Consider the following 12,202-nt stretch of genomic DNA (forward strand, 5'->3'; position numbering starts at 1 on the left):
ACTCTAGCATAAATTTAAACTGATTTATTCCCCTTTGTGAACATGCACATAATTATTGTCCTCATACTTCCAGAAGTTCATTCTTGGAACTCACAGCACACATTATAATTATACTACATTTAATACTGGTATAAGGTAAATGGCCTGGGTCACAGGATGCCTTTGAAATGAGGACTTTGTGCTGGAAAAAAAATTGTTATGTATGCTTCATGGAATTGCTTCAAAATTTTGATACCTATCCTTTACTACCTGTACCATAATCAACAAGTTCATAACTCTTAAGCACCTTATGATGATCTTTAACATACTGGCTCCTATGATTTAAAAAGTGGATTACAACATTATAAATGAGCCGTGTCACAACAAAACCAACATAATGGGTTTGCGACCAGCATGGATCCAGACCAGCCTGCGCATCCGCGCAGTCTGATCAGGATCCATGCTGTTCGCTTTTAGTTTCTTTACTTGTTATAGGGTCTGTAAGCGAACAGCATGGATCCTGATCAGACTGCGGGGATGCGCAGGCTGGTCAGGATCCATGCTGGTCGCAAACCCATTATGTTAGTTTTGTCATGACGCGGCTCAAATCATAATGACCCTATTCAAAAGGTTATCAATGGTTATCATAGTATGTTCTTATAGTCAGTGACAAGTGATCAAACTTTTTTGCCTCATTCATGAAAATCAGAATGTTTGTTTTAGAAAATAGGGCATAACTGTATATTTTTTGTTGAACCTTTGAATGTAGCCTTTTCCTAGCATGCCTTTGGGGGATATAGATTTCAAGCATTCACAACCTGTGGATTATTTAGTGAAATCCGTCAAGCGTATCAAGTTTGGACTTAACTGTTCACTGGTGACTAGAACACATACTGATCATTGATGCAAAGCTGTGAAATAGAGTTTGGGTGAATTTAAAACATACTGCTTGAAAATAAGAATAAAACAGTGAGTACTTTTTGTTTTGTTTTAAAATTGTGTTTTTATTTTTCATATTTTATTTCAGTGAAATTACTGAGTATTTGATTATCTGTTTTTACATGGAGTCATAATCTGACATAGTATCAGATTGTTTGACAATGCTGACCTGAGACCACAGGAACGTGAAAGTTTCTACATTTACATGATACTCCCAGGCGATCAAGGCTGACTATGACTGGAATAAAATTTGAGAAAATCAGACTTTACAGTATTGTGTTATTATTTATAAAATTCCTGTGCTGAGACCAATTAATCTTTGGGAACCTATTTTAATTATTTTCTTGAATAAACAATCATTACAATGCAGTAATGCTGTTCAATGCTTTAGAATTTATGATGATATTAACGCAATATCTTTAATAACACAATTTCTGTAAATTTACATAATTTCTGTAAATTTACAGATTTGACATTAACAAACATGGCTGACAAAGCAGAATCACCTTAAGAATTAAACAACATACATAGCAGATTAATACTGACATATATGTGTTAATTCAAAAATAATCTGTAAATCTAAATGTTTAACATTTTTTCCTATGGTAGAGAAATATCTATGGACATTTATTTTACCATTGCCTTGTTACTTTAATTGGTCAGATTTTTTTTTTTTCAAAAAAGTAGAAAAGAAACTTCCAACTTGTCAATATCAGAGTATTTTCATAAAACTGAATGACTCATAATTTACAGATGTGTCAATGAGGCTGGCTGTTCGAAACTTGCCAATTGTTGTCATGGATTTTCTTGTTAATAATTCTGAATAATATATGAGGCGCGTCATGACAAAACCAACATATTGGGTTTGCGACTAGTATGGATCCAGACCATCCTGCGCATCTGGCAGTCTGATCAGGATCCATGCTGTTCGCTTTCAGTTTCTCTACTTGTAAAAGAGTTGGTAAGCGACCAGCATGGATCCTGATCAGACTGCGCGGATGTGCAGCCTGGTCTGGATCCATGCTGGTCGCAAACACAATATGTTGGTTTTGTCATGACGCTCAATTATAGGCTCAATTATCCTATTTTCCTGTATATTTCTATAGAACAGAAGGAAAGATGTCACATTTTACATTTGACAACATGATAGCAGACCTGACCAAACTTGATGGCTCACTACAGAGTGGACCACCTCAAAGATGGCGCAAGAAGGCCTCTAGTGGGCTTGAACCTGGAGGTATGCTAAATCATAGACATGATATTTCAATCTACCAATAATGTCGAACCCCTTGTGACGTAGACATGTTAACACTGTTAGATACAGAGTTATCTTCTCCTTTGTACTTATTGACCCTTAAATACTTTTATTTATTATATACTTACAAATGAAATTTTAATGAAATAAAATGTGTATTTTTCAATACTGGTATCTTCACTGTAAAAATTTGTTTTTCACTGCAGTGAAACATATCCGTATTTTCACTGGTGTCTTGCCAGACTACTTCTTCTCAATTCAGCCAATACACAAAATTTAAGAGGAATTCTTTCAAATTGTAATGTCAAAAGAAAGAAAGAAAAATGTATATAATAAGCAGAAAATTCAAGTTTTTGCTATAAATACAGGATTTATGTTCAACTTGTGATATGAAATTATCAAATTTCATTCTTGGCTACCGCCACTCATCAAATATTTATTTTCATACAACTCGATGAAAATAAATCATGTATTTTATAGAAAAAATCTTGGATATCCTCTATTTATTTCAACTCATAAATGCATAATGCAGTATATTATCCTACCAGCGCAATTTACAATTTTTTACAATTTGTTAAAAGCATACTGAAAATACTAGCCCACATGTAGCTGCATGATTTTAAAATAATCATCTTGAAGGCTTTAAAACCTAATTAACATCTTACGTTACTTGCAGTTTATTTTTTTTAAAATAATTCTTCCTTTCTATGTTGAATAATTCTGCTAAATAAGTTTTCAATTTTGAAATGTATGATGAATATAATATTCAACCAATGAAATATAATATTCAATAATTTTACAGGCTTGTCACCAAGACTTTCCAACAGAACACCAGGGCTGACTCCAAATTTACCGGATTCTGCTAAAAGTGTGAAAACGCCTGGTACTGGCAAAGCTTCAAGTAAAACTGAGGCAGCTCTTGGTGTACCGCCAAACAAGGGTCGCTGGAAAACACCGTCAAAAACACCAAATAAAGGGGGACAACAAGATAGGTAAGTTTTTCTATTTTGAACTGAACTGCATTACTACCCCTGACCAGCATGTTAATTCAAATTGAATATATGATCAATTCAATTCAACAAACGCTTTTCTTAAGCTTTCTATGTTTAGTTTCTTCAGGAATAATTAACTCAAATTAAAAGCAGCTAGGGTAAAACCCTAATAGATATACAAAAACTAAGGAGGTTAACGGTTATAAAAGCCTGTCTGAATTCCATATACTGACAGGCACACAAGGCACATCTTTATGGTTCAGCATTAAATTTTAAGTTATATAAACAAGCAAAATTGAAAAAGATTATTCGGGTATGAAACATACATGAATTGTACAGTTTGTTCAATATGTTAGAGGGACTTCACTGAGGTTTTTGACATGACATATTTGGAAATAATTTTTTCGAGATTAATGTTCTATTTGATGTAAATCTATCCCAATTAATGTTTGTGAAAAATTTAAGATCATTGGTTCACTCAGTTTTTCCAGAATAATTTTTCTTATTGCAAAAATTGACCAAAATTGAAAAGCATTATAACACTTTTCTATTGGGCTACTACAGCAAAAAAAAAATGCATTGAGTTTCAGAGAATATTTCTTAATTTATCTTTTGAATATCTATTTGTTTTCAGTGCAAAAGCTGATCCAAATTTTAAGTTTTTAGACTTTAACACCTCAGTGGGGTTCCTTTAAATGAGCTCCACTGAGGTTGAAGCCTTAACAGATAACATTTGAAACTCCTACAATTAAATCAATTGAGGTTCGACCTGTGTGATAAGTAAAAACGATAATGAAGAAATAACACTCAGAATTAAGATAAAAATTGCTTTTTTGATTCATAGTTGGGTTTGAGTTAATTTTTGGTTATTTTGCACAATGAATTATGATTCTGGAAAAACAAAGTGAACAAGATAATTTTTTATTGATATGAAATTTTGCACACAACTCAAGTTATTTGTTCAGATCAAGATCAAATTGTACACAAATCTCAAAAGTGTTTCAAGTACACTCATGCCAAAAACCTCAATAGAGTCCCTTCAAGATTATTAAGTCGACACACTATTTCCAGGTTTATACCAAATAGAGTAACTTCCGACATGGATATGGCTGGTTTCGCCATTACATGTGGCGAAGATGAAGAGAACATATCTCCATCAAAGGTAGAGTACCGGAAACAACTGGGCGAAGCCATGAATATACCGGAAAATACAAGGATTTTGTCATACCAAAAAAACCAACCCAAGCCAGCAGAAGGTATGGTTGCTTGAATATGCTATATTTGTAGATGTCAGTACTTTAATGTAAAGATACAGTGTGTGTAGGCAATTGGAATCTAAGGCAATCTGATTCAAAGGCAATCTGAATCCAAGGCAATCTGATTCAAAGGCAATCTGAATCCAAGGCAATCCAAATCTAAGGCAATTCGAATCTAAGGCAATCTGAATCTAAGGCAATCTGAATCACATCATTTAATTTGTTTTTCATGATTTATCAATAAAAACAAAATGATGCCTTCATAATGTTTCCATACACTAAAGAATCAGTTGATATAAGTCTTAAAAAATCAGCACTTGTGTATAAGGAAACATGTTTTGAGTGATCCAAAACTACTTGAATGACAAGTTGTTTAGATAACCTTTGTTTTAAATGAAGGCTGTAATATTTTCAATTGAACTTTTTCTGTAGTTACTGTCTAATGTTTTGAAATAATCAAATTTTTTTTCATGTTGATTTCTATTTTTTCTTTATCAGTATCAATTTTAATGTCAAGATTTCAAGAAAACTTTGGTAAGCAGTGTGACAATTCTGCGATGTTTAGAAAAGAAATGACACATGTTACTATTAGATTATGTCATATGAATATTACTACCTATTAAAGCACTCCAAAAACATTGCAAAAAATAACACTTTTCCTAAGGTGATTCAGGTTGCCTACACTGACTATAATGTAATATCTTTTGGCTACTTGTAATTTTAGGTGAATGAAAGTGTTTTCAAAATTCTTCATTTTGTTAATTAGTGAGATAAAAGTTCTGCTCAATCTGATATGCAAGATAATAATTCTGAAAACTTATTCGGATGCCAACTGGATTTGATTATCATAATTATACAATATTACAAAGAAGCTGAATCACTGTTGGGACTTGACTTCATGTTTGACAGATTTTTGCATTGAGTAACTTTATTAACATGGACTGTCACTCTTGAGGTTCCGGGTTCGATCCTTTGTGTAACACCCTTGGGATTTTTCAGAGACGCTTTCAGTGTTTCCCACATACCTAGAGGTATATTGGTAAGAAACCCTGGTAATCCTCACATGTATCAGTGCTTATACACTGGGCATGTAAAAGAACCACAGGGTCTCTTCAATTCACGGGGACTGATTCCCAGAATCCCTTGTATCTCATAGCTGTCTCTGGAGTCTGCTAAGATAAGGACCCTACTGGAAATAAGTACTTGCACTTTCATATTTCATGCTTGACCACCTTGTCTAAAGAAATTCATTCTTTCATTTAAAAAATAAGAACAGAGTTATATTTATATATAATTTAATTTTTGATGGTTGAGTTAGGTAATTAGCAGTTTTCATGCTGACAGTGTTGGGCATGATGGAGGAAAACATACCTATAGATATACTTCACTTGTTTTTTTAATGCATTGAAATACTCCAGGGTTATAATAAGTTTTGTTTAACTTGGAATGATCATCAGATTAGCTTTCTCACATTGAAACAATTTGATTTAACACCCATTGGTTTGCTGCATATAATTCAGGTTTTTACTCTCTTTTGTGAACATAATATAGGTTGACACACTGCTGAGATTGTTAAGTTACATTTTAAGATAAATTGGAGAAAAATTCTTCCACCAAGAGCTGAATATAGAATTTTTATTGACATCCTTTTTAGAAAAAATAGGAATGTTGAGTGACTATAGTGACTATATGGGAATGGGTCATTTATCTCAAATGGTGGTGGGGACAGTGGTAGTAAATAACTTGATAAATACCACAATTAAATGTTGTTGTTTTTTCCAGAGAAATATTTGATTGTTATTTTCAAGGAAGCATTATTGTAATAACATATAAAAGATGAAATATTTTATGTTGATAATATTATTTTAGGACACGCAAACAATCTACAGGTTATCTACAGCAAGAAGCCTTATGAAGGGCCTGGACAGGGGTCGTCCAGGGTCATACCTTCCGTACCCGAGAGAATCCTTGATGCCCCGGAACTCCTTGATGACTACTGTAAGTTTGAAAATTAAATTAAAAAGAATAAAACAAATAGATCCTTTTCTATTTTAAACTAATTGAGTTTGTTGTTTTTTAAATTAATTATGATCATAGCAAAAAATGATATAAACCTTACTTCTTTCAACTGAGTTTGTCCTTTCTTTCTTCCTTTCTTTCTTTCTTTCTTTCTTCTTTTTTCTTTCTTTTCTTTCTTAATCTTGAATTCAATTAATTGACATTATTATTTCAGACTAGAATTGAATAAATTGACAACTGTTTAAAACTAAAAACTTGAATTCAATTAATTGTTATTGGTATTATTTTAGACTTGCATTAAATATATTGATTAATCATTAATTCAGACTTGAATGAAATTAATCAATTATTATTTTAGTCTTGAACTGAATTAATTCATCATTATTATTAAAGACTTGAATTTAATAAATTCATCATTATTTTAGACTTGAATTAAATAAATTGATAGTTATTAAACTTGAATTTAATTGATTATTTTTAGACTTAAACTTGTATATTATTTTTAGACTTAAACTTATTGGACTGGTCATCAAACAATCATTTATCTGTTGCCCTTGGAAGCTCTGTGTTTATCTGGAATGCAAGTAGTGGGATTATTGTACAACTGATGACAATGGATGAGCCAGGCCAATATATTTCAGCTGTGAAATGGATTGAGGAGGGATCCATTATTGGTGTAGGAACCAGTCAAGGCCATGTTGAGGTATTGATAAATTTTAGCTTTACAGGTGAATTAGTGTACAGACTGTACAATATCACATGCTGAGAGTAAATAGTGCAGCTGCAGGACTTACAGAATTCCAAGGACATGTGGTCATTTATATATTTTATTTATTTATTTTCAAGTTTAGTATTTAAAAATTGCATATCTAGCCATATTGAAGATCTAGAATATGCAAAAAATAGTGGGTTAATTCCATTCACATTAGGAAGAGTTAGTGTAACTCTTGGTCATAGTTGTAGGCCAACTTTAAAGACCCACAACTATAGCATAGATTTTTAGTTCAATTATTCAACTGTGTGAACTAAAAATGTAAAAAAAATCTTAAAATCTGGTACTCAATACTCAATAGTGCTGGCATCAACAGATCCTGAAGCCATCTTACTGCTAAGGACTAAGAAAAATCAAGTACTGGCCAAAGTTAATAAGTGATTTCTATTTTTAGCTTTGGGATGTTGCTGTGCAGAAAAGGATAAGATCAATGACAGGCCATGTTGCCAGAGTTGGCTCCCTTTCTTGGAACTCTCATATACTATCAAGGTAGGTTTAAATGAAAAATTGCATATAAATTAAATTAATGTTCTATGAAATTACATGTACTGCATGAAATTAAAGGAATGTAGTCAAGGTTATTTTTGCCTGAGTTAGTGACAATTTCAAGCTGACAATGACTCACTTGGTAAAAAGTAGTGACTATAGGAAAAACTTCCTTTCATATGAATAGGCTATCAGTGTTGTTTTCAGAAGGTATTCCTAGGTGCCAGCTTGTAAAATGATGCATTGAAGGAGTCCATTGGCCTTTTTCCACCAGTGAACCAGTGAGCTTGAGAGTCATAACATGACCTGCGCAGGACTGCTTTGATTTAAAAAAAAAAATTGAAAAAAAAAATGAAAAAAAAATGATATTTGCATATATAATACATTTTTAAAATGAATAGAAAATAAATTTGGCTTTGAATGACTGTTCTGATTATTTACATTAAGTAAATGTTAAGAATTGATAATTACAATTTTATTTTCAGCAGATTTCTTGATCATAAGTATACATTGTTAGTTACAAAGATTTTTGACACTGGTTATATGGCCCAAGGGTCTGGGGTTATATTTCCAGATAACCTGTCAGAAATATTTGTAATGAATTTATAATACAACAAACTTCTTTTTTTTCAGAGTAAAAATGAGATGTAAATTAAATTAACTGAAATAAAGTATATAAACGTCATGATATCCTATGAAAAGCAATGTTACAAAATATGCAATATAATAATAATTATGTGTTTCAGCGGGTCTCGTTCAGGCGTCATTCATCACAGTGACGTGAGGGTTGCTGACCACTGTGTGGGCGTATTGAACAGCCACACCCAGGATGTATGCGGACTTTGCTGGTCACCTGATGGAAAATTTCTAGCCAGTGGTGGAAATGATAACATACTGAATATCTGGAATAATCACCTTGGCAATGATGTTGCCCCACTGTTGAGTCTCACACACCACCAGGCAGCTGTGAAAGTAAGCATTGTATTTATTATTATGCCCTGCTCCTAAACTAAAAATGCTTTTGGTATACACATTTCAAGGTCTAATGTAATTTAACAAATTGGCTAACATTAAGGAGGCCTACATGATTCATAAAATTTGTACATATATTATTTGGTAAGATTTGTGATAACTTTGTCATACAATTGCTGCACACAGCCTTTACGGTCACAATAACCTAGTGAGTAGTCATGGCCAGTAGATAACCCCTATTGATTTTTTGGTTACTAGGTCAAAAGTCAATCACATTAACCTGACCATTGCCACATGACTAATTGGCTGCCGATAGGGCGCATACATGTTTTACAAATCTTGTAACTGTGATGTTACATCATATATTATATGTGTAAATCGTTTAAACATTTGCTGACTATTGTAGATTTGGATCATTATATGGATTTTGTTTATTTTCTTTGTCTAAACTAATCAAGTCAGCTCAAAGTATATAAATGGAAGAAATTATTTCTTGGCCTCTTTATATGATTCATGTACCTTTAGATTAATTGTTACGAATCTCTCTAAAAACAAAATTTTCGTAACTTTAATTTAGACATTACTATACTTGTGTATATTTTGCAACAGTGCCTGAAATAAATACAATTTATATGCCATAGTAAAAAACCCTCTAATTTACATTTCAGGCTCTTTCTTGGTGTCCATGGCAACCAAATATTCTTGCTAGTGGTGGAGGCACTGCTGACAGGCACATTAGGATATGGAATGTGAACACTGGAAGCAATTTGTCCTCTGTTGATGCTAAATCTCAGGTATGAATCAAAAATGAAAATAAATTTCAAACTACTACTTATGCAATTTGAATGAAATTCTACTGGATTAATGAGTACCTCAAGTGCTGGTAATTTCGGTTGAATAATTTTGGCTAAGTTATGGCCCTTGAATAAAAAAGGCATTTTGACCATTTTTGCATCACCTGCTTCAAAATACTGACTACTTCTCAAAACTGTCTAATCACCACTCAGTACAACTACAGAACTGGGTATTCGTGGCCGACTGGTTAAGGTCATTGACTTCATGCCACTTGCCCCTCACCACTGTGGGTTCGAATCCCGACAGGGACTTGGATTCTTTCATGTGAGGAAGCTATCCAGCTAGCTTACGGAGCGTCGGTAGTTCTACTCATGCCGTTGGTGCCTGATATAATGCACGGAAGGGCACCTGAGGTCTTCCTCCACCAGTAAAGCTGGAATGTCGCCAAATGACCTATACTGTGTCGGTGTGACGTGAAACCCAATCAAACAAACAAAATGATGATCACTCTTGTACATGTATATTAAACACGTGACAGTTTTATTTTGATCATTTAAAAAAACAACATGATTTGATAATTATTAGTAAATGATTATATTCTTTTATTAATTACCTTAAGATAATCATGTTGAAAACTTTAACATCAATAAATATCAAATAGCTTGAAATTATTTTTAAAAGATAAAATTGATGTTAAAAACAGTTTTGGCTGAGTTAAGGGTCATAAATAAAAATGTGTTTTGGCCCATTCATGATTTTTGGGTAATTCTTTCTTTTTTCATATTATAGAAAATATTCAAATACCCATACAGTCATTTAAATTTCCAACAAACTGTCTAATCACCACTCAAAACAGCTGCAAAATTGGGTATCATCAGGCGATACATGTTATAAATAATCACTCTTGTACATGTATATTAATCATGTAACAGTTCTATTTTGATCATTTAAACAAACAACATGATTTGATAATTATTACTAAATGATTATATTCTTTAATTAATTACCTTAAGATAATCATGTTGAAAACTTTAACACCAATAGTTATCAAATAGCTTGAAATTATTTTTTAAAAGATAGAATTGATGTTATATGTGTACATTGAAATTTTAGGTATGTGCTATTTTATGGTCAAAGGAGTATAAAGAATTGATATCAGGACATGGCTTCTCACAAAATCAGCTGTCCATCTGGAAATATCCAGATCTCACAAAAGTTACTGATCTTGAAGGTATGCTGTTTTAACATTTTTTTTATTAGTTTACTGGTTCCCTACCAGTTCACTGGTGGGGACAATAGGTTTGTCCTCAGTCTGTCTGTTTTTCACCCAGACCTCAAAGACTGAATCCGGTGATAATTCATAAAGTTCTTGGATTATCTTTATGAAACATGAAATTAGATAGGTTGTAATATGGATATTATGCAGATAATCAGAATTTGGTGCAATTATTGAATTTCACTGTTGCTTCATTCTTTATTTTCTTATGCGTATTTTACTAATGCACAAGTCTTATTTTATCTTACATGTTTTTTCATTTCTATGACTTAAGAGGAAATCTTCTATAGCGGATCAAACAAAGTACAAACACAACCTGAATATTTAATTTTCATGGTTTTTCTTTCAGGTCATAAGGCTCGTGTCCTTAACCTAGCAATGTCACCAGATAACACTATGGTTGCAAGTGCTGCTGCTGATGAAACAATACGTATCTGGAATTGCTTTGCTAGTGATAAAACTAAGAAGAGTATTTCTTCAAAACCAGGCATACAGAAAACGGAACATGTTCTTCTCAAGGCATCACATATCAGATAAAACCAGATTCTGTGGTTCAAACGATTTATGTAGATAAAACAAACAATGCTTTGTGAAACACATGATCAATATAGTATAACAAAATAGATAACTGTCTATTAAATTTGGACTTAACTGTCAGTGCTAAAAGAAACATTTGATTTGGCCAAATTAAGGGCTTCTCAAATATTTTGTTTTAGGAAAAAAGTTGTCAGGACTTCACTAGTGATTTGATTTAGTCAAACATTTCAGTGCTTAGTGAAACATTTGTTATGTTCAAAGCTTTAAGTGCTCTGTGACAAACTTGGTTCGAAATAAGTGCTTTTTTGTAAACATATATCCTCTTATCTGCCACGGAATATTTTATAAATACTCTAGTTTAAAAAGTTCATTAAACTCAAATTTGATTCAGATATAAATATATTGTCTTTTTAAAACTTTATTACTAAGTTATTTCTAATTATTACTTTGAAATTTAGTAATATTTTCAGGGTCCTTTTTTTAAATACTTTTGAAATAACAAGGTTTAATACTATTTACTACATTGGATTTACACATAATGTACTTCAGAATTGGATTGTTTCTCCTAATAGTTTGAAATTCCTTTCTGTCTTCATGAGCTAAAGCAAGCAAAATACCAGCAGTGAGTACAAGCAGTTTTGTAGGAATACAACGTAATATTTATGACATCACTGAAATGTTAATTATTCTTGTCCTATATAAGGATATTGTTCTATTATATGCAGATTTGAATTTATTATTGAAGCGCACATTTTGTCTTATCCATCATATAAAAGGTTATGATTACTTACCTGGTAAATAATGCAATAAATAATGAAATAATAAAAACACATGTCCAACATTATATACTGATATGCACTGTTTATGTAAGAATGTATATACATGTATGTAACGAAAATAAATTCTTTAATATATTTTCTTTTT

General features: G+C 32.2%; 1 protein-coding gene across 1 annotated transcript; it reads left to right on the top strand.

Annotated features, from left to right (window-relative positions):
* Window positions 1-790: 790 nt before the first annotated feature.
* LOC132724785 (cell division cycle protein 20 homolog) lies at window positions 791-11,623 on the top strand. Its single transcript, XM_060709749.1, has 11 exons — window positions 791-948; window positions 2,025-2,155; window positions 2,976-3,165; window positions 4,237-4,421; window positions 6,291-6,419; window positions 6,947-7,143; window positions 7,607-7,701; window positions 8,445-8,670; window positions 9,339-9,464; window positions 10,579-10,696; window positions 11,091-11,623. Exons 2-11 carry the CDS (start codon window positions 2,038-2,040, stop codon window positions 11,276-11,278), a joined length of 1,572 nt encoding a protein of 523 aa, XP_060565732.1. The 5' UTR covers window positions 791-948; window positions 2,025-2,037; the 3' UTR covers window positions 11,279-11,623.
* Window positions 11,624-12,202: the final 579 nt, after the last annotated feature.

Source organism: Ruditapes philippinarum, unplaced genomic scaffold, assembly GCF_026571515.1.
Source record: "Ruditapes philippinarum isolate M1 unplaced genomic scaffold, ASM2657151v2 ctg2370_1_1_1_1, whole genome shotgun sequence".
Taxonomy (NCBI): Eukaryota; Metazoa; Mollusca; class Bivalvia; order Venerida; family Veneridae; genus Ruditapes; species Ruditapes philippinarum.

Coding starts and splice junctions, on each gene's coding strand:
- LOC132724785 (XM_060709749.1), top strand. CDS start 2,038: ATGTCACATTTTACATTTGACAACATGATAGCAGACCTGACCAAACTT. Junction 3,166..4,236: donor AAAGGGGGACAACAAGATAG/GTAAGTTTTTCT, acceptor CACTATTTCCAG/GTTTATACCAAATAGAGTAA. Junction 8,671..9,338: donor ACCACCAGGCAGCTGTGAAA/GTAAGCATTGTA, acceptor TTTACATTTCAG/GCTCTTTCTTGGTGTCCATG.